The sequence below is a fragment of the Pan troglodytes genome, chromosome 19 (assembly GCF_028858775.2).
Source record: "Pan troglodytes isolate AG18354 chromosome 19, NHGRI_mPanTro3-v2.0_pri, whole genome shotgun sequence".
Classification (NCBI taxonomy): Eukaryota; Metazoa; Chordata; class Mammalia; order Primates; family Hominidae; genus Pan; species Pan troglodytes.
The window spans coordinates 80,812,542-80,840,395 of record NC_072417.2 but is presented as its reverse complement, the minus strand read 5'-3'; the positions used below and the strand labels follow the sequence as shown (position 1 = coordinate 80,840,395).

The following is a 27,854-nucleotide window of genomic DNA, read 5'->3' as shown; positions in this document are numbered from 1 at the left end:
TACAGGCACACACCACCACGCCCAGCTAATTTTTGTATTTTTAGTAGAGACAGGGTTTCGCCATGTTGGCCAGGCTAGTCTTGAACGTCTGGCCTCAAGCAATCCGCCCGCCTCAGCCTCCCAAAGTGCTGGGATTACAGGCAGGAGCCACCGCACCAGGCTGAAAAGTTGTTTTTTTATACTTAGTTACTTGGCCTATATACAGTTTATATAATCAAAATTATTTGTCCTCATTGTAAAAGTGACAACAGCTTTCCACATAAATATACATTATGTATGTATATTTGGTTTTGGAGTTATAATGTGGTTCTGTAGAAGCTCTGGTTCTTACAAGGCCTACCATGTTCCTCAGGCTCACCCAAACTGGCCAGGCTTCCTTGAAGTTACCACTGGGCACACATTCTCAAGGACTCATAGGGTGGCAAAGAGAAGACAGACTGGCAAGAAAAGGTTTGCTAAAAATATAATTAAGAGCAAACATACATATTATATGTCTACATTTTAAAGCTTCTTTGACTTTTACCTAGGCTAGCTAAGTAGAAGGTTAATGATTCACAGTAAGTTTCAACTTTCGTTTCTAAACAAACCCATAGAAATGAAGAGTAAAGAACACTAGTGAAATGAGTTGAATAATGTCCCCAAAGTTCATGTCCACCTGCAACCTCAGGATGTGATCTTATTTGGAAATAGGGTCTTTGCAGATGTAAAGTTAAGGATCTTGAGATAAAAATCATCCTGGATTTAGGGTGGCCCCTAAGTCAAATGACTGGTATCCTTAGAAAAGGAGAGGACCCAAGGTGACACATAGAAAAGAAGGTAATGGGCCGGGCGTGGTGGCTCACGCCTGTAATTCTAGAACTTTGAGAGGCCAAGGCGGGCAGATCACAAGGTCAGGAGATGGAGACCATCCTGGCCAACATGGTGAAACCCCATCTCTACTAAAAATACAAAAAATTGGCCAGGAATGGTGGCATGTGCCTGTAGTCCCAGCTACTTGGGAGGCTGAGGCAGGAGAATCACTTGAACCTGGGAGGTGGAGGTTGCAGTGAGCCGAGATTGTGCCACTGCACTCCAGCCTGGGCAACAGAGACTCCGTGTCTCAAAAAAAAGAAAAGAAAAAGAAAAGAAGGTAGCATAGAGGCAGAAACTGGAGTGATGTGTCTGTTTGTAAACCAAGAAATGCTAAGGACTGCCAGAAGCTAGGAGACAGGCATGGAACAGATTCTCTTTGAAAGTCTCCAGAAAAACCAACCCTGCTGACCCATGATTTCAGACTTCTGGCCTCCAGGACTGTGAGACAATAAATTCATATTTTTTCAAGCCACCCCATTTGTGGTACTTTGTTATGGTGGCCGTAGAAAACTCCCAACTTTTGGTACGGGAAGTGGGGTGCTGCTGCTAACATACTCAAAAATGTGAAAGTGGTTTTGGAATTGGGTAATGGGAAGAGGCTGAAGAACTGTTAGGTGCTTGATAGAAAAAACCTAAGCTGCCTTGAAAAGATAGTGACAGGGAGATTGGAATTATGCTGCCAGCAAGCCAAGGACACTTGGGGTGCTGGAAGCTAGAAAAGGCCAAAAAAAAAAAAGCAAGGATTTTTTCCTAGAGCCTGCAGAGGGAGCATGGCCCTGCTGACACCTTTGAGTTTAGACTTCTATTCTCCAAAACTGTTAAATAATCAATTTCTACTGTTTTAAACTACCCAGTTTTATAGTACTTTTTTTTGGTATAGTACTTTGTTATAGCAGCTGCAGGAAACTGATAAAACTAGCAATTCAGCAATTAAAGACAAAAGCTAGGTCCTAAGCTCTTGGTCAAGCAGCCCAAGTAGTGCTTAGGAGCACACATTCTGGAGCCAGAATGCCTAGGTTCAAATCCCGATCCCACCACTTTGTAGTTGTGTGATCTTGGATAAATTACTTAAAACTCTCTATGCCTCAGTCTCTCCATCTGAAAAATAGGGTGACGGTACATATCCTGGAAGATGCTGTTGTTAGAATTAAATTAATTAAAATCTATAAAGTGTTTAGAGTAGTACCAGCACTTCATGGGTATCATATACATAGTTGTCATCATTTTCCTCACCTTATGAAGTGTATAATATTTACCTTAAAACAAGTAACTAGGCCGGGCGCGATGGCTCACGCCTGTAATCCCAGCACTTTCGGAGGCCAAGGCAGGTGGATTACCTGAGGTCGGGAGTCCAAGACCAGACTGGCCAACATGGTGAAACCCCATCTCTACTAAAAATACAAAAATTAGCCGGGTGTGGTGGCAGGCACCTGTAATCCCAGCTACTTGGGAGGCTGAGGCAGAAGAATCACTTGAACCTGGGAGGCGGAGGTTGCAGTGAACCAAGGTTGTGCCACTGCACTCCAGCCTGGGCGACAGAGTGAGACTTGTATCAAAAAATAAAACAAAACAAAAAAACTATTGGTAGGATGGGTGTTTTAAAAAGTAGTATTTCACGATGCAAGAGAAAAAGGGGTTCAGGGAAAGAAAGGGGTGCAGGCAAAGAAATCCCTAGGAAGTAGCATAAATAGGCTGAGACCTCAAGAATGAGCTAGTTAGCCAACAGGTTTTTTTAGGTGCTTTGGTTTGCTTTTTATTTATGTTGTCTTAAGTGTTAGAAAGCAAGATAATTAAATGTACAAAGTTAGGGATCTGTGCTAAAGAATCTGAAGTTTTGGTTAAGGGCAAATGGAAGTAATTGTAATCAAAAGGTTTTTCAACTTAGGGAAAAGGAGACTTGATCAAAATTGCTGTTTTAAAAATCATCCAGCTATGGCTGGGCATGGTGGCTCACATCTGTAATCCCAGCACATTTGGAGGCTGAGGTGGGCTGATCACCTGAGGTCAGGAGTTCAATATCAGCCTGGCCAACATGGTGAAACCCTGTCTCTACTAAAAATACAAAATTAGCCAGGTGTGGTGGCGGCCGCCTGTAATCCCACCCACTCGGGAGGCTAAGGTACAAGAATCGCTTCAATCCAAGAGGCAGGGGGCTGCAGTGAGCTGAGACTGGGCCACTGCACTCCAGCCTGAGTGAGACTCCATCTCAAAAAAAAAAAAAAAAAAGAAAGAAAGAAAATCTTGGAAGGTTGGGGTAGGGGGTTACACTACTTTAGGGGTGACTGACTAGTCTAATGAAGATGACACTGGCTTGTATCATGGAGGGACAGTGGGAATGGAGAGAAACTGATTCAATATTTATTTTAAAGGCATAGCAAACAATAAAGGAAAAAGTTTATTCTCATATTTCTAGCTTGAGCAGCTGGTGGGACAGTAATCCCATTTACTAAGATGAGAACACTGGATGAAGAGTAGGTAATGGGGGGAAATGATGAGTTTGGTTTTAAACACGTTTGAGGTGCCTGCCTTGTGGACATGTCCAGGAGTCTGCTGGACATACAGAACTGAACGTGGACAGAAGGAATTCAGGCACGGGAAGTCAGTAAGTTAATATGTGGTTTGTACCTAGAATGGGGAGTAGAAAGCTGTATAGATTTAAAAGCATAGTTTAGTTCATTCGGAAAATGAATACAGATTTTTAAAATGCTGTTTAAAGGCGTGTGGTGGTCCACGCCTGTTGTAATCCTAGCGCTTTGGGAGGCCAAGGCTGGAGGATCACTTGAGCCCAGGAGTTCGAGACCAGCCTGGCAACATAGTCAGACTCTGTCTCTGCAAAAAAATGAAATATAATGCTGTGTTCACGTAATTATATTTAGAATGGAGAGTGACAGAAAAACATGCTAATCTAATCTGGTAATTTCTATTTTAGTAGGTCCTAATTTCAGAGCAAAGGATTGACAGGATAAAAGCAATAGTTAAGAAAGATTGGCCCACTTACATAATGAATGAAAACTGGCCTCTGAGTTATATGCTGAATATGTCTTGGCTTCTCAGATGGACTATAAATTCATGTATAAGAACCTTTTTTTATTATAAGCTTCACTAATCTATACAAATAACATATTTTTAAGCACTTATTAAATAAAAGCAATAACAGAAAACTTAATTTCTATAAATTGCTAACATTACAATTAAAACCTCTGCATACTATAAACTGCGTGAAAATTCTACATGGCTTTAAAACTATCATGAGGAGTCCACATATAATCTACCAAAAAGGTACAGTTAAACTGAAATTATTTTAATCTCATTTTCATAAAAGATGTAAAATCTTTCAGATTTGTCAAAATTGTTGACACATATCACTATGTTTAAAGTTTCCTACTTGATTTTACATAGAAAAATATTCAAGATATCACAGCATGGAAAAAGATAATCCTATTTGCCTGAAATCATCTTTAAAATCTGTGCAGTTTATTATGCATCAAAAAAGGCAATTTGAATGACGACCATAGCTTTTAAAGCAAATAAACTTAAATGAACAGTTTTATTGACAAACGTAAGTATTTTACTGTTCCACTAAGAAAAATAAAATATTTGATTTCCTCGACAATGTATCAAAAAATCACCCACAGGTACTTAAAAAGTCATCTGAGTCACGTGATTTCAAAGGTCTGCATTTATGTAATTATCGAATAGTATATATTTTGCTTCCCTGAATGCTGTTTCGTAGACTGATACTGATGTATTAGGAAACAGAACTTTTCTGAAATTGCCACTTAGTTTAGATTTTCTAAAAACGCCTTTATTTCAAATCTTTAAAGATTTCATAAATACTCACTGCAGATATAACAGAAACCATTATAGTATCTTTCTCCCCAAGTTATAAGCATTGGTTTTAACAGCTAAAACAATGCAAGTTGCAGATTTCTCAAGAAGGTTTGAAAACTAGACTACAGTATAAAATAAGGTATTGAAAATATTCTTATAAAACACATTCTGAAAAAAATTCCAGGTTCTACCTCCTAAGAGCCACAGGGTCTTGGGCAAATCAAGGGCAAATTATTTAACCTCTTTGAGATTTAGTCTCTTTATCTATAAGATGCAGACAAAAATAGTGCCTGCAAGGCAGGGCATGGTGGCTCAGGCCTGTAACCCTATGATTTTGGGAGGCTGAAGTGAAAGGATTGCCTGAACCCAGGAGTTTGAGACCAGCCTGGCCAACACAGTGAGACCTCTTCAAAATAAAAAATAAAAAAATTAGCTGGGCACGGTGGCACATGCCTGTAGTCCCAGCTCCTAGGGGGGCTGAGGTGAGAGGATGGCCTGAGCCTAGGAGACTGACGCTGCAGTGAGCCGTGATCATGCCACTGCACTCTAGCCTGGGCGACAGTGAGACCCTGTCTCCAAAAGTAATTAATTAATTAAAAATAAAATAATAATTAAAAAATATAGTACCTGCATTATTGGGCTGTTGGGAGGATTAATTTTAAAATACATAAAATGCTTAGGACACTGTGAGGCACACATGAAGTGCTCAATAAATGTTGCTCTTGGCTGTTACTAACTTATCACAACTACTTCTTTTTACAGGTCTCTGAAACTAAGACCTATACCACTGATTACTGTGTAATGAGCCTTAAAGATGTCAAGGTGTTTCTGTATGTGGACAAGACACCTTTGGTCTGTATCTGGCCAAAAAGGGCAGCACAGGGAAAGAAAGAGGCAGTGAGAGTGAATATCCAAAGGGTAAGGACAAGCAGCACAGGAAGGAAGGCACAGGAATGGGAGAATTGGAGCATGGACTAAATTTCACTTACTTCCTAATTTGTTCCCAGCCATCCTGATGACTATGAGCTCCTTTCAGGAGGGCACTTGAGATTGCGTGAACGTGACCTGCTAACTGCTGAATGTCTATACAGAGTACAAGCACCGGGCTCCCTGACAGGCAGCATCACTGAATTTCCACTTACAATGACAACACAGCAGTAAACTTTTTTTTTTTTTTTTTTTTTTTTGGAGACAGAGTCTCACTCCATCACCCAGGCTGGAGTACAGTGGCGCCATTTCGGCTCATTGCAACCTCCGCCTCCTAGGTTCAAGCGATTCCTGTGCCTCAGCTTCCTGAGAGCAGTAAACTTTAAACTTTAAAAATGTGGTTACAGTTATTTCACCATTTGGAATGACCTTGCTGACAAAGGTTTCTGTGTTACCACCTCAACAGCAAAATGTCAAAACAAAGACAAAAACAAAAAATGGCACAATGAATACCATGACCAGATGTTTGGGAGGTAAGGGAGCAAGAAAAGAAAAAAGTTACACATATTTTACACATATTTCTTAAAATATCTGATCCAAACCAAAAGACACAGAATATACATTTAAAACCTTAAGTATTGTTTCTCACAGCAGTTTCTGGGTTAAGGTGACAGATTTCATTTTGTTCCCTCCTGAAACCTTCTTAAAACCATGCTAAAGAAATACTGTTAGCCGGGCACAGTGGCTCACGCCTGTAATCCCAGCACTTTGGGAGGCTGAGGTGGGCGGATCACAAGGTCAGGAATTCGAGACCAGCCTGACCAATATGGTGAAACCCCATCTCTACTATAAATACAAAAATTAGCTGGGTGTGGTGGCGCATGCCTGTAGTCCCAGCTACTTGGGAGGCTGAGGCAGGAGAATCGCTTGAACCCGGGAGATGGAGGCTGCAGTGAGCCGAGGATCGCACCACTGTACTCTAGCCGGGGCAACAGAGTGAGACGCTGTCTCAAAAAAAAAAAAAAAAAAAAAGAAAGAAAGAAATATTGTTAGTCTAGACGCAGTGGCTCACGCCTATAATCCCAGCACTTTGAGAGGCTGAGGAGAGCAGATGGCTCGAGCTCACAAGTTCGAGATCAGCCTGAGTAACATGGTGAAACCCTGTCTCTACAAAAAATGCAAAAATTAGCCGGGCATGGTAGCACACACCTGTAGTCCCAGCTACTTGGTGGGCTGAAGCAGGAGGACTGCTTGAGCCCAGGAGGTCGAGGCTGCAGTTAGCCGAGATAGTGTCACTGCACTCCAGAGCCTGGGTGACAAAGGGAGATCTTGTCTTCAAAAAAAAATTTTAAAATCTGCTGGCCAGGCACGGTGGCTCACACCTGTAATCCCAGCACTTTGGGAGGCCGAGGCAGACAGATCACAAGGTCAGGAGATCAAGACCATCCTGGCTAACACGGTGAAACCCCGTCTCTACTAAAAATACAAAAAATTAACCGGGCACGGTGGCGGGCACCTGTAGTCCCAGCTACTCGGAGGCTGAGGCAGGAGAATGGTGTGAACCCGGGAGGCAGAGCTTGCAGTAAGCCGAGATCACGCCATTGCACTCCAGCCTGGGCGACAGAGCAAGACTCTGTCTCAAAAAAAAAAAAAAAAAAAATTGTTAAAGACGAACTCATAAGGATAAAGTAGGGGAGACATGGTAACAACAAAAAAAAATTTTTAAGTAGATGAACAAGTGATTACTGCTTCAGCAGACCCAAGAAAGTCTGATCTCAAACTAAAAAGGAAGGTGAAGTTGAGAACACAATCCTCAAAACGCAATGATAACAAGGAGGGGTGTCTCTAGAATAGGGAACTGGCTGGAGCAGATTCCTAAACCACCATTCTCCCCTTCAAGCTGCCAAAGGTCTAGTCTCTAGAGGAGGTAAACTGAGGTTCCCTGGACTGGCAGAAACCACGCTCAGTTGTGAACAAAGGTACTGTACAAAAAACTGAGGATTTAAGTGACAATACACATAGTAAATGCTGTGTGCACAATAAATGAAGCTTTCTTCCACCACTCAGCCACCAGAATACCACCAGCAAGACCATGCTTCAAGCAGGACACAGGAAAAGGCCCTTCCATGCCACTGCTCCTCTAGAGCTTACTCTCGAGGACAGACCTCAAGATACTGACAAGAGGGATTTCCCCCAATAAAAGAGACAATGAAAATCATCCAATGGTTAAGTCAAAATTGATAAGGCCCACCCACTTGCTCAGAGCTTCCAACTGGCTACATAGTACCACAATGTTAATGAGGAGCAGAAAATTAAGAATTAATAAACATCTGAGTAAGTAATAAAAAAAAAAAAGAATAGGAAGAAGCAACTTAGAAGAAACAGACCATGCACAGAGGAGAAAAAAAAAAACCTGTCATTAATAGCCTCAGAAAGGTAAGAGAAAATACTATATCCAAGACACAGAAACAGGATTTTACTATTTTTTTAAAAGGAAGATTCTAAAAACAAGAGCTCTTAGATAATAAAAATATGGTAGCAGAAAGGAAAAACTGGATAGTAGGGTTGGACGACCAAGATAAGGAAATCTTAAAAAACTGAACATATACACATACCCCAAAGAGAAAAAGAGACAAAGAGGAAAACTGGAGAGAAATGATAAGAAAGTCAGAAGACCAAAATAGGAAGTCCAACGTTCAATAAAATCATAGCTCAAGATAAATACAAGAGGGAAAAGAGGAAGTTGTCAAGAGAAGTTCTCAGAATCAAAGAACATAATTGCCAGATTGAAAATGCCCACCAAAAATACCTCGTGGATGAAAGCAGCCCACACAAGGGCGTATCACTGTAAAACTGCAGAACACCATAGACAGCGAAGGCTCTATAAGCTTCCAGCCACAAAGAATCAAGAATCGGTGTGGATTCAGACCTCTCAACAGCACATTGATAAAGTTTCTACTCTCCTTTCCATGCCCTGCTCTGACATTCATTTCATCCTACCAGATTTTTTCATTTGACCTAATTCTAAGAACTGGAAGAGGGCTTTGAAGACTTCAGAAGCTGAAGACACAAAGTAGCCCATCCCTCTGACCATATATCTACAGGATGTCAGATACTCCGTCCATACTATAACCCTGCCTGATGCCCTGACTGAGGTAAACCCTGAGACTGTCTCCTGACCTCGCCCACAGGCTTCCCAGAAGAGCTTCTCAAAACCCTCGGGAACACTGAGGCCAGACTATGACCCTCAGTCTGTTGGGATCATCTTCTCCTGGGGGATTCCAACCAATAATGGCAGAACTGACCTTTCCTTAGACAACTAGGTATTTTCTTGCTGTTCCATTTTACATACAGATATGGTAAAACCAAAAAAGAAGTAAAACAACCCTAACACCAAAGTTAAGGGTGGAAGAGCTGAGCTAGGCTATAGGGGAACATAACCAAAAACAGGCCCACAGTGGCATTCCACCTAGAAACTTATTTATTTATTTTTTTTGAGACAGAATCTGTCTCTGTCACCCAGGCTGGAATGCAGTGGTGTGATCTCACCTCACTGCAGCCCCTGCCTCCCAGGTTCAAACAATTCTCCTGTCTCAGCCTCCTGAGTAGCTGGGATTACAGGTGTGCGCCACCACACTTGGCTAAGTTTTGTATTTTCAGTAGAGGTGGGGTTTCACCATATTGGCCAGGCTGGTCTCGAACTCTCGACCTCAGGTGATCCACCCACCTTCGCCTCCCAAAGTGCTGGGATTACAGGCGTGAGCTGCTGTGCCCAGTCCCAACTAGAAACATTCTATTTCCTAGCCTAGGCATCAAAAAGCAATGGAATTTTGCTTCTTTCATATATGTTTCCTTTACCTTCTTAAAAGCTATTTTAATGCACATATTCCTTCAATTAAGAAATTATTTAACTGTATAACTATTAAGTTACAAAGGTTTATACCACATCAACAGCATAGCTCTGCTACATCAATCACGAAGGAAACTGGTTTAATTTTAAATGCATACAAAAAATTAAGACCAGATTTACTTACATTATGAGTCTTCGGTTCAAGAACCAGTATTTCCTCCGACTTCTATCATATCCAATAGGTTCATGTCGAATATATGGTTTATTTTTTTGGATTTCAGCAACACAGTCAGTCACACCAGGCACCTTGTGTGCTACACAGACTTCACACTGCCACTCGTCCTCTGGCACCTCCTCAAGAGGTGGCTTCACACATTCCAAATGGTATACTGCTGAACATGTCTCACAGCAAAGCAAATCCCCAAGTTTGTGACAAACCCTACAATGGTCATCATACTGTATCACCCCTTCAGACATCAATTCCTCTCGAGCAATATTTGTTGTAAGAAACTGATCGACTAAAAACTGTAGAACTTTGATCTTGTTCTCTACTGGTCCATATGGGTAGTCCTCTGCCTCTTGGTAAGGAAGAACATGATGGTACTCCTTATCACTCTCACAGTACACCCGCAGCACCTCTGGCCACGTCATCCCATCTATGAAATACAGTGTGGAATTAACGCTATCTTTCAGATCAGCAGGTCCAAAGGTAGTATTGGAAGTGTCTTCTTCACGCAGAACTGCTTTCAAAAGCACAACGTGCATCTCTGCCATGAGTGTGCACTGCTCTTGGCTCACCAGAGCTGCACAAAAGTCCTCAAAGCGAAAAGGAGATAATCTCAAAACAGTGCCAAAGTTCCGCAGTACCTCGTAAATGGCAATGACATTCATTATATGCTCATTAGGCACCATTAAATCCTCAGAGGACTTGGGAAATTCAAGGGGCGGGATGTCTTTTTCTTCCAATATAGGAGAACGAGGCCGATGTACTCTTGGTTTTCGCCTACCTGTAAATAAAGACGTGACATCATTACAAATCAATACATTACATCATTTCTACAAATTTCCTATTTGAACATATACCCCCCTAAAATATATAAGTACATTTCTTTAATAATTGTCAAGTTAAAATAATACGAAGAAGCAATGATTCAGCTCTAATTTTTAAGTCTATAGAAAATCTAGATGCAAAGTTTTCCCATTAGATTATAAACCAGAAGTAAAAAAATTATAAATTATAATCAGTTCTCAATTACCTAGAGAGATTAACAGGCTCACAGGTAATCATGATTAAAAAATAACAGTGTCAGAACAAGGATCTCTAAGGAAATAATAATAATAATAAATAACTGCATTTGTGAATGATTTGACAAGAATATAAATGAGAAAAAACATTTACACATAAGATACACAGCACAAAGTAGGGGCAATAGATCTCACACTGTCAGCTGCAATACAGAAATGCCTGTCAACAACCAGACACGAAGTTCCCAGTGCAGATCTTTTTTTTTGTCAGAAGTACCTCCTAAGTGGTTCCACAGTGAAGCATGGGCTCAAGGTGAAGACAGAAAGGAAGGAAGTGCAGAGGAGGAGAAAAGAGAAGAATTCCAATGCTGGGGGAAAAGAAAAGTGGCTTACCTAGGAAACAGACAACAGACTACATTTCTTAACAGTCAGTTAAACAACTTTTTAGATACCTGTTCTCCAATTATGAGATGTGATGTCCAGATATACATATGTAAGTATATAAATGTATCAATATAAATAATTGAGAGTTTTGTTTTTAACAAACGTATCTATCTCATTTAATCACCTACAGCCGTCGCCTAGGCTGGAGTACAGTGGCGTGACCTCGGCTCACTGCGACCTCCGCCTCTCAAGTTCAAGTGAGTCTCCTGCCTCAGCCTCCTGAGTAGCTGGGACTACAGGCAGGCGCCACCACCCCCAGCTAATTTTTGTATTTTTTAGTAGAGATGGGGTTTCACCATATTGGCTAGGCTGGTCTCGAACTCCTGACCTCAGGTGGTCCACCCACCTCGGCCTGCCAAAGTGCTAGGATTATAGGTGTGAGCCACCGCACCTGGCCCATTCTGATCTATTTTTGGGAGAGTATAAATTGGTTGGATTTTTAGAAGGTAATTTGGCAAACATCTATCTGAATGTATGTCCCTTTGACCCTGTAATTCCACCTCCTGGAATTTATCCTGTAGTCACACATTCATTTAAGTACAAAATATTTAATTCAATATAGTTTACAAAAGCTGAAATTTTTATGTGGGTTTTCTTTTTAATCTAAATATACATAAATAGTCAAATGAATTATGATGCATCTACAGAATGGAATCAAATTCAGTAGTGGTAAAATTCCTATGTGTTAAAATGAAACAATCTTTAAGATACAGTGTTAAGCAGAAGGAATGAACAGCTACAGAACAATGAATAGAATGTCATTTGAATAAATAAACTAAAAATAAAAAGAGGAGGGCAAGGGGATAGTGATAAAGTATATATATATATCTAAGAGGTCATATAAGAATCTTTTTATAGTACTTGCTTCTGGGGAGAGTTGGGGGACAGGAAAAGAAGACTAATTTCTTTTTACTTTTTTATACTTTAAAAAATAATTCATACATGTATTTTCGTTATAAAATTGTAAAAGAAAAAATTGGACGGGTATCTATAAAAATATAAAAATATTAATACTCAAATCAATAAAATGATGCTGCCACTAATGACTACTCATAGTCTTGTATAAATACAAAGTCATTATACTAAATTCAAAGATTCAAGTTTATAGAATTGAACATAGACTACAGTGTTTAAAGAGAGAACGACATTAAATTAAACCACTTAAGCCCCTCAACTGTCAATCATTAGTATTAGCAAGTCAAGTCATTTCACTTCTTCACAGAAGTGTATTTAGAATATGCCACTGAGCATTACACTCATTATCATTTTCAACACTAATCTGGTATCTCTCTACCAGGTGAATTATATTAATTTTCCTGCATTAAAAAAAAAAAGGACCCCAATCTCACTAGTTAGCAAGGAAAGGCAAAGTAAAACCACAGTGAGATAACTGTTCTCATACTCCTCAATGGAAAAAAATTTAACAGTTTAACCAAACAAACTATTGGGAAGGATGCAAAACAATGGAAACACCAGTATACCACCACTGGGACTGTAAACTGGTATCACAACTTCAGAGAGAAATTCAGGATTGTCAAGTTTAAGGTTCTGCTTATAACTGAACAGCCTGCACACCTGTTTGCCCACAACCAAAGTAAGAAATATATTTTACATCTTATCCAGTACACATACCCCTGAAAACAAAAGCTCTATAAAACACTATTCTCACTACATGCCTTATACTAATATCTTCTCTCCTACCAACATTTTCTATTCTATTCTCTTTCTACTTTTAAAACATGCCGCTTGCAGCTCACAATTAGAAAAACACTTCTCTAGAGAAACTATCCTTATGCATACGCATGTGGAGGAAAAGTTAAATATTAAATCTGAACTCAATTGAACGTGCACACAAACAATGGTCACCAAGTCTTGGAAAAGGTTGTGTGAGCCCCTTGAGGCGTTCATCCAGCACTGTTTCAGAGAAATCTCTATTTCAGTCTATTCCTATATGGTGGTTATTAAAAAAAAAAAAAAGCAGAAAATCGCAAAAACAAGTTGACCTTTTTGTGTTCCTTGAGCCCAGTCACGAAGGCCCCTCGTGACTGGACCTCATGCCAAACAACTCGTTACAAAAAGAGCTAGGGTCCCAGACTCTGCCGAAGCTTCATGAGACCTCTCCTTGTCTGTGCACAGATAAGTGGCCGACTCTGGAGCCCAGGCTGTTGCTTCCCAGTCTGGTGATGAATCCTCCATAGTATGGTGAGTGTAAATATATATACCTCTTTTCCCTTCTCCTCTTTCCATTACAATTTGCTTATTGTATCAATTTGCTTATTATATCATTTGTTTATTATATCTGCATTGCCATTTACATGGGATAAAGCTTGTTTACCCTTAAAGATATTGTGTGTGTGTCTTTTCTTCTCCCCTAGCATGTTTCCCACACAGAACAATGCAGAGCATTTAATATGTTTATAAAAGCAAAGAAACAATCAACCAAGCTGAAAACAACCAAAATGTCCATCAACAGGAAAACAGTCAAATTGTGGCTTATTCGTTGGATAGAATTCTGTAGATCAATTTTGAGTAATTTAGGGCTATGCATATCAACATGGATCAATCTTAAAAACAAAAACACAGGGCCAGGTACAGTGGCTCATGCCCGTAATCCTAGCACTTTGGGAGTCCAAGGTGGGCAGATCACGAGGTCAGGAGTTCCGGACTAGCCTGGCCAATATGGTGAAACCCCATCTCTAAGAAAAATACAAAAATTAGCTGGGCATGGTGGCACACACCTGTACTCCCAGCTACTTGGGAGGCTGAGGCAGAAGAATCGCTTGAACCCAGGAGATGGAGGTTGCAGTGAGCCGAGATCATGCTACTGCCAGCCTAGGCAACAGAGCGAGACTCTGTCTCAAAAAACAAACAAACAAAAACACCATGAAGCAAAAGAAAAGTTAAGTTTTACAATATAAAACCATGGAAATACAGTTTATATACTACTTACGGATGAATACATACATGAACTAGTAGTTAATATCACCACTAGAATATAATCTCCTTAACGACAGGGATTTTTTAAGTTTGCCAATGTTAAGTAGTGGCTAGCATATAATAAGCTATTAAATAAACATTTATTACAAGAATTAGTAGTTTTGAAAGTGCTAGCCCATGCACTTACACAAGAAAATGATATCCTTGCATTATCTGACAACATTAGAAATGTGTTTTGATTTCTACGTAAGTAAATACAGGACTACAGTGAGAAGCCTTAAAACAGTGGTTCTCAAACTTCAGAGCGCATATGTCACTGATTCAATAGGCCTAGAATAGAGTCTGAGAACCTGAATTTTTTTTTTCTGAGATGGAGTCTTGCTCTGTTGCCCAGGCTGGAGTGCAGTGGCACAATCTCAGCTCACTGCAACGTCTGTCACCCAGGTTCAAGTGATTCTCCTGCCTCAGCCTCCCGAGCAGCTGGGATTACAGGTGCCCACCACCACGCCCGGCTAATTTTTTTTGTATTTTTAGTATAGAAGGGGTTTCCCCACGTTGGCCAGGCTGGTCTCAAACCCCTCACCTCAAGTGATCCACCCGCCTTAGCCTCCCAAAGTTATGGGATTACAGGTGTGAGCCACCACGCCCAGCTGAGAACTTGCATTTCTAACAATTCCCAGGTTGTGCTGTTCTGGCGAACCATACTCTGAGAAACACCTCCCTATAACCTGATAGGTTATTTTCCCTAAGATCCAGATGAGTAAAAATTAATACACATTAGATGAAATTCCAGAAGTTACCTTCAAACCTTGCTATTCATTGAATGTCATGAAAATACTGGAAAAACAAACAAAAAATAAAAAACAAAAAACTTGCTACTCGACAAGTGACTGGCATTATCATGTTTGAGAGAAATTCAGAATCTCAGGCCCAAGCCCAGGCCTACTAAATTAGGATCTGCAGTTTCTCACGATCTTCAGGTGATTTATATGGTCATTGAAGTTTGAAAAGCTGCCCTGAAATGGAGGTGCAGCAAAAATCACCTGGTAAATTGTTAAAAGTAATCTCAAATGCAACCCAAATTCACAGAACCCCAGGTGAAGCTCAGTAATCTATATTTTTATCCTTCTCCCCAAATAATTCTGATGTGCGGCAAGTTTGAAAACCACTACTTTAAAGAAAATGGATACTCCCCTTACCAAGCAGAAAGGGTTTTGGAAACTCATGCAAGGGAAGCAAAAAGATGCCTCAGGAGGCATGATTACAACAGGATTGATGCAAAGGGAAGCTGAAGCTTAACCAAAGACATTAATATACGCCCACAAAAGAAACTGCTAAGGAAGTCAAGTGGTCTGCATGAATTCTGAAGAAAAATGGAGAATCAAAGAACAAAATTTGTCAATGAATTTCCAGCACAGTCTAGGTTAAGGGAGTGAATTTCCTGACTGAATGGCAAACTCTGGACCACCTGATAGCTTATTACCTCGACGGAGGAATTATGTTACAATGTATAGGTATTCTAATTAGAATGACCTGGCAGTTATTGAGGCAAAATTTTCTGCTCCTTTGTATTCTGTAACACAAAAGGGATCTACATGGATGTTCTCTTCTCTGAACTGTTCGGATGAACTGGTCAACAGCACTCATCATGCCTTGGTTTTTAAATACGCATTGTAGTCATAATCTGTTAATTAATTTCTCATATTTTTAATTAAAAAAAAAGTTTGCCTATATATTTTAGACAGAAATTGCCTTACTTTGCTGAAATTCTGAGAAACCCTAGACAGTTTTCAAGGCCGGGCTCAAATGTCACCTCTACTACCCTTTGCTGTGCCTCCAGGTGCTGTGCTTCTGACACTTTGTACGGTCCTCCATGACAGCGTGAGCACAATTATATTACAGGCAATTACTCATGCCCCCTGGCTCATTTGTTGACTCCTTTAGAGGACAGATCATGTTTTAGTTATTGTAGCAACTAAAAAAATATTTGTTCAACCAATGACACCCATAAACAAAACTACCTGCCGAGGGCAGAGATGCAGGGGTAAAGTCATGCCAAGATCAAATCCCAGAAACCACTGTCGATTTTTTAGAGTTGACCCCTACATTTATTGTACTAATTCAAAAAAAAAAAAAGAATTTACAGTGTTTTCAGACTTCTAGACCTCAAAAGGCAACTCTCTATATAATGTGTGTTTCTAGAAGGAAAAAATGTAACATTGTCCCCTTATTTCTAATTGGTATCTGAGAGAAAGTGGCCTCACTCGGTATTGGTATAGAGAAGGGGGAAGTTCATTTCCAGCCGAAGTTAATACTCCAGAACTAATAAAATCTAATTATTTAATCTACTGTTACATATATATAAACCATGAATGGCACATCAAGAAGAAATAACCTGTGATGCATTGAAATCTTTTAAAAATTATGAAACTTAGTTGTCAAATGTAACAAGGATTCACCTTTTCATGTGGAATAGTGTCCCAATCTAGCATTAACATTATTACTGAACAAGGTTATGCTCTTCCAGTACATTCCATTTGCCCCCAATCCCTATCCTCTGTGTCAGTAATAATATAAAAATCAGCAGCTAGCTTTTATAGAGTGCTTTCTTTTTTCTTTTCTTTTTTTTTTTTTGAGACGGAGTCTGGCTCTGTCGCCCAGGCTGGAGTGCAGTGGTGCAATCTAGGCTCACTGCAAGCTCTGCCTCCTGGGTTCAAGCCATTCTCCCGCCTCACTCCCAAACAACTGGGATTACAGGTGCCCACCACCACACCCGGATAATTTTTTTTTTTTTTTTTTAGACGGAGTCTCACCCTGTCACCCACGCTGGAGTGCAGTGGCGTGACCTCTGCTCACTGCAAGCTCTGCCTCCCCGGTTCACGCTATTCTTCTGCCTCAGCCTCCCGAGTAGCTGGAATTACAGGCATGTGCCACTATGCCCGGCTAATTTATTATTTTTAGTAGAGACGGGGTTTCACCATGTTGGCCAGGCTGGTCTCGAACTCCTCACCTCAGGTGATCCACCCACCTCGGCTTCCCAAAGTGCCGGGATTACAGGTGTGAGCTAACACGCCTGGCCTATAGAGTGCTTTCTATTTGCCAGACATTGTGCTAAGTAAGCATTTTAAAGTGCATTATCTTATTTTTATCCTCAGATCAACTCCATAAAATAGATACCATTATTACTTCCTTTCAAAGATGTTTATAGAGAGGCTAAATGACTTGTCCAAGGTCACAGCCAGTACCACTAAGAGTTACAACCAACACAGGTCCCAAATAAAACAAAAAAAACAACAACAAACCCACAAGTCCAGCTGGGCTTGGTGGCTCATGCCTGTAATTCCAGCACTTTGGGAGGCCAAGGCGGGTGGATCACTTGAGGTCCGGAGTTTAGGACCAGCCTGGCCAACATGGCGAAACCCTGTCTCTACTAAAATAACAAAAATTAGCTGGGTGTGGTGACGTGTGCCTGTAATCCCAGCTACTCCAGAAGCTGAGGCACTAGAATTGCTTGAACCCAAAGGGCAGAGGTTGCAGTGAGCCCAGACTGTACCACTGCACTCCACCCTAGGCGACAGGGACCCTGTCTCCAAACAAACAAACAAACCCACACAAGTCCTAAGCTATGGTCTTTACTACTATATTAGACTTCCTCCCATATTGTTAAAAACCACCTGACTTGACCTCTCAGTGAAAGGGAATTTGAGAAATAACAAGTGCCTATTGTGCAGGTGGGAGAAATGACAGATAAAGGAGACAAATCAGTGAAGTGACAATGTTACAAAGTATGAGACCTGAACAAAAATTTCAGTTGCTTACTTAATAGCCATGTGTCTCGTGGCTACCATATAGGACAGTACACATACAGAATATTTCCATCATCACAAAAATTTCTATTGGACAGCACTGGTCTAGAGATACATCTAGGGACTACCACACAATAAGTGAAGTTCAAATAACCCACTGGGTTGTCAACACAAAGCTAAAATACATTCAGTATCCTCTATGCTGCCCAGGCTGCTCTAAAACTGCTGGGCCCAAGTGATCCTCCTACCTCAACCTCCCAAAGTGTGGGAATTACAGGTGTGAGCCACCATGCCCAGCCTATATTTTTAAAACTTTTCTGAATGTTTGGACTATTTTATAATTATTTTAATGGGATAACTTCTTTTATATTTGAAAGATTTATTTACAGAAGATTGCCACTAAATACAATGGTTCAACCACCACTAGTGAATGTTATCCTATATTCAAGAAAAAATTTTGCTTCAGTAGCAAAACAGGATAAAGAAAAATTTTGGCTTCGAAAAAGTTTAAGAACTCATTTAATGTCTTTTAGCCTTTGAAAGATAAAAATAGCTTTCATATACCTCCTTAGTTTTTTCCCCAAGTAAGTATGGCTCTAGGATAGTTTGGTAAACATTCCTAAAATGTGGCTCAAAAACTGTAACATAAAGATCCCCTGTTTTTCTTTTTTATTATATACATTTATATAGATACATAGTTATAAATATATATAAAATAAAATATATATATTTTTTGAGACAGAATCTTGCTGTCGCTCAGGCTAGAGTGCAGTGGTGCTATCATAGCTCACTGCAGCCTCACCTCCTGGGCTCAAGAGATCCTCCCACCTCAGCCTCCTGAGTAGCTGGGACAAAAGACATGCACCACCATGCCCAACTGATTTTTAAATTTTCTGTCGAGATGGGGTCTCCCTACATTGCCCAGGCTGGTCTTGAACTCCTGGGCTCACACAATCCTCCCACCTCGGGCCTCCCCAAGTGCTAGGATTACAAGCGTGAACCACCATGCCTGCCCTCTTGTTTTTCACAATGAATAATAAAAGAACTCGAGCCCACTCTTCAGTAAGACTCCAAAGGGAGAGAGGAAGAAAGGGAGATGTCTTCAAATGCCAGATAATTAACAAAGAAATGATAGAAATAGAGAAGTCACCATTTGCAATCAGCGGTGTAACTGATTCAAGCAAGAACCATCAACAGATCCTAAAACTACTGGGTGAAAGGTTGTTGGGCAATAGGATATTCTCAAAGAATCACCTTACAGATAAATACTACTTTCAAAGGCGAAAGATACCTTTACAGGGATAATTCTAGCACATGTCACCTTTACCAAGTGACCAAACTTATCAATAATGGAACAAATTGATGGTGCACCTCCTGATGAGATGTGCTGAGGAGGAGACGTGCACTTATACAGCATTCCTATCACAAGTATACTAAACTCAATCTATGCATGTAAAAAACAATCAGGCTGGGCGCAGTGGCTCATGCCTGTAATCCCAGCACTTTGGGAGGCTGAGGCGGACGGATTACTTGAGGTTGGAAGTTCGTGACCAGCCTGACCAACATGAAGAAACGCTGTCTCTACTAAAAATACAAAATTAGCCAGGCGTGGTGGCACATGCCTATAATCCCAGCTCCTAGGGAGGCTGAGGCAAGAGAATTGCTTGAACCTGGGAGGCAGAGGTTGCGGTGAGCCGAGATCATGCCATTGCACTCCAGCCTGGGCAACAAGAGTGAAACTCCGTCTCAAAATAAATAAATAAATAAATCAGATAAATCCAAATGGTGAGACATACTGTAAGGCAACAGACTGGACGCAGTGGTTCACCCCTGCAATCCTAGTACTTTGGGAGGCCGAGACAGGCAGATTGCCTGAGCTCAGGAGTTTGAGCCCAGCCTGGGCAACATGGTGAAACTCTGTCTCTAGTAAAAATACAAAAAAAAAAAAAAGAAAAAAAAAATTAGCCGGGCGTGGTGGCTCACGCCTGTAATCCCAGCACTTTGGGAGGCCAAGGCGGGCGGATCACGAGGTCAGGAGATGGAGACCATACTGGCTAACACGGTGAAACCCCATCTCTACTACAAATACGAAAAATTAGCCAGGCGTGGTGGCGGGCGCCTGTAGTCCCAGCTACTCGGGAGGCTGAGGCAGGAGAATGGTGTGAACCTAGGAGACAGAGCTTGCAGTGAGCCGAGATTGCGCCACTGCACTCCAGCCTGGGCAACAGAGCTAGACTCCGTCTCAAAAAAAAAAAAAAAAAATTCACCAGACATGGTGGTGCATGCCTGTAGTCCCAGCTAGCTACTCTGGAGGCTGAGGCACGAGACTCACTTGAACCTGGGAGGCGGAGGTTGCAGTAAGCTGAGATCATGCCACTGCACTCCGGCCTGGGTGACAGAGTGAGACTCCATCTTAAAAAAAAAAAAAAAAAAAAAGGCAGGAGCCGGGCACGGTGGCTCACACCTGTAATCCCAGCACTTTGGGAGGCTGAGGTGGGTGGATCACCTGAGGTCGGGAGTTTGAGACCAGCCTGACCAACATGGTGAAACCCCATCTCTACTACTAATAATAAATTAGCCGGCCATGGTGGCACATGCCTGTAATCTCAGCTACTCGGGAGGCTGAGGCAGGAGAATCACTTGAACCCAGGAGGCAGAGGTTGCAGTGAGCCACAATTGCGCCACTGCATTCCAGCCTGGGCAACAAGAGCGAAACTCCATCTCAAAAAAAAAAAAAAAAAAAAAGACAACTGCTCCAGACAATTTAAAAATTTCATTATCACAAAAGACCACCCTCACACCCAAAGGTGATAGAACTGCTCTATAGTAAAGGTACTACAGAGACATTAACTAAGCTTTTCTGTATATATATCTAGATATATACAGATATTTATACATATATATCTAGATATATATCTTCTGTATATACATCTAGATATATACAGATATTTATACTATATATATATCTAGATATATATCTACATACATTCAAAGTCTCACGTAAGGCCGGGTACGCCTATAATCCCAGCACTTTGAGAGGCTGAGGAGGGCAGATCACTTGAGGTCAGGAGCTCAAGACCAGTGTGATCAAAATGGTGAAACCCCATCTCTACTAAAAATACAAAAATTAGCCGACATCACACCACTGCACTCCAGCCTGGGCAATAAAGCTAGACTCAATCTCATGTAGATATATATCTATATGTATCTATGTCTACATATCTATATGTATGTATCTATATATGTAGATATATATTTATATGTATGTAGATATAGGTATATATCTACATACATCTACATATATATAGATATATGTATCTATATATATATCTACATACATTGAAAGTCTCACCAGTGTTATAACTTTTGCTTTAAACCACTATACATATTTTAAAGAGCTTAAGAAACAACTTTGTGTTTTTACATTTTCCCAGATACCATTTCTGTTGCTCTTTATCTCTGAAGTTCTAGTATTTCCTTTGGCCTAAAGACCTTCTTTTATATTTATTTTACAGCAGAACTTTTGGCAACACATTCTCTTAGATTTTCTTCATCTGAAATGTCTTTTTTTTTTTTTGACCTTAATTGTTGAAGGGTATTTTTGCTGGATACAGAATTCTGGATTGACATTTCTCTCAGTACTTTAAAGATGTTCTGCAGTTACATGAATTATTGAAAGGCTTAAAGTTGGGGACAGTCTCTATCACATATATGTTTTATAGAGACATGTTTTATATTTTCATTGTGGACCACAGCCTTTGTCATCACAAAATCTTTGTCTCATTTGTGAGTTTCTAAATTTTGCTTTGAACCTAAACTTTTATAACTCCTTTCTTTTTATTTCCTACAATGTGGAGTTTATCTGGGACAGCACAGAAAGTTGGAAATACATAACTGGAGTTTAGAAGAGAGGTCTAAGAAGAAAAGTGGATCTAGAAGTCATTGATATTATGGTGGTAACTCAGACAACTGATAATTAGGGGAAAGTTGGGGAAACTAAATGCTGAGGACTATCACATGTAAGAGGGATGTCTGAAGGAGGAGTAACTGGTCAAGGAAATTGAGTCATGAGTTGCAACAGGAAATTTAAGAAGGATGTACTGGCCAAAGGTATCATGCATGCATTGTATATGTATGTAGATATATATCTGTCAATGTATGTAGGCATATGTCTATGTATATATACAATGTATGCATATAGATATAATATACACTGAAAGTGTATGTAGATACATATCCGTATGTATCTACATATATTGAAAGTGTATAAAGATATATACACATATGTACAATTATAACATAAGGGAGGGGCGCTAGAATAAAGAAACCTGTATGGTTGCAATACTTTTACGTTTTATTTTACATTTTATTTAGAGGTAAAATGCTAAATCTAAGTAGATAGTTTAGGTATATATTTTGTAATTCCTACAGCAAAAACATAGCACAGATATAACCAAAAGCCAATTAATAAAACACTAAAAAATATTCAATTAATCCAAAAGTAGGCAGAAAAAAGAAACAGAAGAAACCCCCCAAAAAAGAGATAATCAGAAAACAAATAATAAAATAGGAAACCTAAATCCAATCATTATCAATCATATTAAATGTAAATGGTCCAAAACACATTAATTAAAAGAGGCTGTCAGATTAAATTTAAAAGAAAAACAAACAAGAAACCATTTCAAATTATAATGATATGGCCAGGTATGGTGGCTCACGCCTGTAATCTCAGCATTTTGGGAGGGTGAGGTGGGTGGACTGCTTGAGCCCAGGAATTCAAGACCAGCCTAGGCAACATGGCAAAACCCCATCTTTATTTTCACAAATTAAACAATAGATGAATATCATGATATATAGATTAAAAGCAAAAGGGTAGAAAAAGATATGTCATTCTATCACTAGTCAAAAAAAGTATTATATTACTGCTAATATAAAATACTAATTTTATATTAGTATTAAATAGTGGTATTTTTTATTTATTTATTTGAGACAGATTTTCGCTCTTGTTGCCTAGGCTGGAGTGCAATGGCGCAATCTCGACTCACTGCAACCTCCGCCTCCTGGGTTCAAGCCATTCTCCTGCCTCAGCCTCCCGAGTAGCTGGGATTACAGGCATGTGCCACCATGACCGGCTAATTTTTTGTATTTTTAGTAGAGACGGGGTTTCGCCATATTGGTCAGGCTAGTCTCAAACTCCCAACCTCAGGTGATCCGCCTGCCTTGGCCTCCCGAAGTGCTGGGATTACAGGCATGAGCCACCATGCCTGGCCTTACTATCTGACCTTTTACCAAAAAAGTCTGGCAAGCTCTGGATTAGGCAGAGTTGTTAGACGAACCCCAGATGTGTAAAAGAAAAAAAGTGGTAAATTAGACTTTATCAAAATTTAAAACTTATGCTCTGGGAAAAAGACACTGTTAAGAGAATGAAACGCAAGGCACTGACAGGGAGAAAATATATGTACATCACACATCCTAACAAAGCACTTATATCCAAAATATATAAAGAACTCTTACTACTCAATAAGAAATTGGCTGGGCATGGTGGCTCATGCCTGTAATTCCAGCACTTTGGGAGGCCGAGACAGGCGGATTGCTTGAGCTCAGGAGTTCAAGACCAGCCTGGGCAACATAGTGAAACCCCATCTCTACTAAAAATACAAAAATTAGCCAGGCGTAGTGGCATGTGCCTGTGGTCCCAACTACTTCGGAGGCTGAAATGGGAGGATCACCTTGAGCCTTGGGTAGGCGGGGAATGACGGGCTCCAGTGAGCCAAGATCGTGCCACTGCACTCCAGCATGGGTGAAAGAAGGAAACTCTGTCTAAAAAAATAGAAAGGAGGAGGAGGAAGAGGAGAAGGAGAGGAGGAAGAGGAGAAGGAGAGGAGGAAAAGGGGGAAGGGGGGAGGAGGGGAAGGAGGAGGCGGAGGAGCAGCAGCAGCAACAACAACAACAAGAGGAGCAGCAGCAACCCAATTAAACATCTTAAATAAAGATTTTGGTATCTTGGCCAGGCATGGCAGCTCATGCCTGTAATCTCAGCACCTTGAGAGGCCAAGGCAGGTGGATTGCTTGAGCCCAGGAGTTTGAAATCAGTCTGGACAACATAATGAAACCCTATCTCTACAAATAAAAATAAAAAATTAGCCAACTGTGGAGGTGCGCACTTGAAATCCAGCTACTGGGGAAGCTGAGAGGTGGGAGGATGGCTTGAGGCTAGGAAGTGGAAGCTGCAGTGAGTGGTGACTGTGCCACTGCTCTCCAGCCTGGGCAACAGAGCAAGACCCTATCTCAAAAAAAAAAAATTCAGTATTTTTCCATAAAAAATGGTATACAGATGGCAAATAAAAAGATGCACATAAAAGGAGGCTCAGAACCATTTGTCATTAGGGAAAAGCAAATTAAAACCAGAAGGAGATATCACTATATACCTATTAAGGTGTCTTTAAAAAAAAAAAACTGACAATATCAAGTACTAGGGAGGATACAGGGCAACTGGAACTCTTCATACACTTGCAGGTAAGAATGCAAAATGGTACAGCTACTTTGGAAAACAGTTTTGGCAGTTTCTCATAAACATACAACCCAGAAATCATACTCCTAGGTATTTACTCAAGAAAAACAAGTATTGTGTTCATACAAAACCATTATGGAAACGTTTAGGACAGCTTTATTCATAGTTGCCGAAAACCAGAGATAACTGAAATATCCAACTATTGAACAGATAAATGCACTGTGATACACTCATATAAGGGACTGCTACTCAGCAATAAAGAAACTACTGATACACACAACAACATAGATGAATCTCAAATACATTATGCACTGTACATGTATAAACTATTTAAAAATTAAAATACCTTTTTAAAAGTCAAACAGTACATGAAAAAATAGGATCAAGAGAGGTTTGCTGCAGGAATGTAAGGGTGGATCAATATTATAAGATCTAATATAATTCTATGAATATACACCACTGTAATTAATATGTAGCTTGCAGGAGAAAAACTATATGATCATCTTAAAAGATGCTAAGATGACATGTGACAAAATACAATAGCCATAGCTGATTTAAAAAAAAAAAAAAAAAACTTAAACAGGAAAAAAAAGAGAACCAGGTGAATACATTCAACACATTGAAGGTCTCAAACCCACAGTTAACCATGAAATATTCGCATCAGTTCCATTAAATTCGGAAAGCATACTAAGATGCCTATCGTTATAACTAACATTTAACATTGCTTTGGAGGTGGTACACAATGCAATTTGTTTCTTTTTTTTCTTTTTTTTTTATTACCCAGGTTCCCATCAATGGTAGAGGGCAATGTAATTTGAAGAGAAAAAGGAGATACAAATATAAGAAAATCAGATGTGTACATATGATTCATTTTTGCAGATGACACAACTTTATTCCTAGAGTAAAATTATTCCAATCAAAGCAAAAGCTACAAGAAACAATTAGAAAAAAGAATAGGTGGCTAAATACAAAATTAATTTTTAAAATTCATTAGTTTTCAACTAGAAGCCCCAGCAGAGCAGGTATTTTTATACACAAAGATAAAATCAGATTTCATGGCATAAGTGAAAATATTTAGCAAATGAATTATACTTCTTCCAATTTTGTAAAAAGTATGTATGCACACATGTGCTGGGTGTGGTGGCTCACGCCTGTAATCCCAACAGTTTGGAAAGCCAAGGAGGAAGGACTGACTGAGCTCAGGAGTTCAACACCAGCCTGGGCTGGTGAAACCTCGTCTCTACTAAAAAAATATAAAAAATTAGCCACGCATGGCAGCGAGCGCCTGTAGTCCCAGCTACTCTGGAGGCTGAGGCAAGAGAATCACCTGAACCTAAGAGGTGGAGGTTGCAGTGAGCCAAGATTGTGCCACTGCACTCCAGCTTGGGCGACAGAGCGATACTCCAGCTCAAAAAAAAAAGTATGTACATACACATGTTTACACAAAGATGGTTACCTAATGAGAGGAACCAAAATATTAATGTTCTGGGTTTTCTAAATGTTCTACGTTACTTTCCTGATAAAGAGAAGAAGCAAAAATAAAATTTAAAGGTTTTACTAGATTTTCAGAAGCATTATTTGTAAAACTCAAAGCCTTTTTCCTAAACTAATTATCGAAATCACAGACTAATGAATGTTAAGAGCTCAAAAATGGGGTGAATAAACTATGGCCAGCCACAGCCTGTTTTTGTAAATAAAGTTTTATTAGAAAGCAGCCATGCTCATTTGTTTACTTATTGTCTATGGCTGCTTTCCGGCTATGAGGGCAGAGCTGAGCAGCTGTGACAGAGCCAGATGGCCTGCAAAACCTGAAATATCTACTAACTGGTAACCTAAGAACAAGTTTGCCAGTCCCCTGACCATTAGATCATCTAGTCCATCCTATACTGTACAGGTGAGTAAACTCAGGTCCACACAAGAATGACTTCTCTATGGTCCAAACTCAAGTTAAGTAAGAAGCAATGAAGAACTCCATTTCCATGGGACTTTCCACCACTTGGCCAGGAAACTCTCAAAACAGACATCCTGCCGTTTGGGAGGTAAAACTCAGGGTCTCATATCACATCGCAAGTGAGTGTATTTGCCAATAAATTGATGAGAAGAGGACTCTGGGCCTAGTCAGTATCCAAGAACACCTGCTAAAGGTCTGAGTAAACCTTAATAGATTCCAGAAAAAGTTAATTTAAAACCACATAGGCTGGGCACGGTGGCTCACGCCTGTAATCCCAGCACTTTGGGAGGCCAAGGTGGGCAGACTGCCTGAGGTCAGCAGTTCCAGATGAGTCTGGCCAACATGGTGAAACCCCGTCTCTACTAAAAATACAAAAAAATTAGCCAGGCGTGGTGGCGTCCGCCTTTAATCACAGCTACTCAGGAGGCTGAGGCAGGGGAACTGCTTGGACCAGGGAGGTGGAGGTTGCAGTGAGCCGAGATCATGCCACTGCACTCCAGCCTGGGCGACAGAGCAAGACTCCGTCTCAAAAAAAAAAACAAAACACATAAGCACAGACTAGGGAAGGTTTAAAAACAGATGTTGAGAGTATAATCTGGTCCAGACTTTTAAATGGTACACACTATAATGCAACAATCCAATCCCAGTCCTAGGAATCTACCCTACAGAAACACCAGCTTAAGTGACTAAAGATACATCTCTAGCACATTCAGGACAGCACTGTCTGTAAACGCAAAAAGAGCCTGAATTCTCAATAGGACTAGTTTCTTTAAGGCAAATCAATATTATCAGCAAATGCAGTTATGTATTAATAAAAAGGGGGGCACTTCATGTCTTTACCTTACAGAGGGTCCTAACCTGAGCATGTAAATTTGTGACCCTTGCCATAAACAATCTCCACTGTTAGGTTTCTTCTGAGACACAGAGAAGGTTCACAACTCATGCTATTAAAGCAATTAAGGAAAACCAATATACCTGGAAGAAGGTAATCTTCCAAGTTTACAGAGGATCAGAAATCCAATGCATTTCACCTGGATAATTCAGACTCAAAAGTTCAAATATGTATCTGAAATTACAGTAAAACCACCTTAAAACATTTTACTCTTTGCACAGCACTTTGAAAGCACAGTACAGTCATAAGGTGGAGAAATGAGGAACTTACTGAATAAGACTTTAAGAAGTGTGTGAAATAATTTTGCTGTCTGCAAAAACAGAAAACTGCACTTTCTTTCTGCCTACTTGTTCTCTTGATTACTGTGAGAAGAGTGTTGAAGTCTACGATATTGTTAAGGATTTGTCTGTTTCTCCTTGGAGTTTTATCAGTCCTCATGTATTTTGAGGCTCTGTGAATAAGTTCATAAACCTTTAGAAAGGATTGTTTTAGGATGAGCTAAGATGTCATTCACTATTTTAAATGTTGGACCATCTCTTGAGACAAGTATCTATGCAAGAATTAGAACAGGACAAGAGAAATTCCACACAGATTAATACATGCATTTC

At 40.1% G+C, this 27,854-nt stretch overlaps 1 protein-coding gene across 27 annotated transcripts in view; it reads right to left on the bottom strand.

Annotated features, from left to right (window-relative positions):
• BPTF (bromodomain PHD finger transcription factor) overlaps positions 1 to 27,854 on the bottom strand; it is a 156,866-nt gene that overhangs the window by 118,063 nt on the left and 10,949 nt on the right. For all 27 annotated transcript variants that reach the window (XR_010153367.1, XR_010153368.1, XM_054671499.2 and 24 more), the window contains exon 2: positions 9,645 to 10,467. Coding sequence is in view for 25 of the 27 variants with exons in the window: in XM_054671499.2 (XP_054527474.1) it covers positions 9,645 to 10,467 (823 nt within the window). In the remaining 2 variants the exon portion in view is untranslated. The remainder of the gene's footprint in view (positions 1 to 9,644; positions 10,468 to 27,854) is intronic.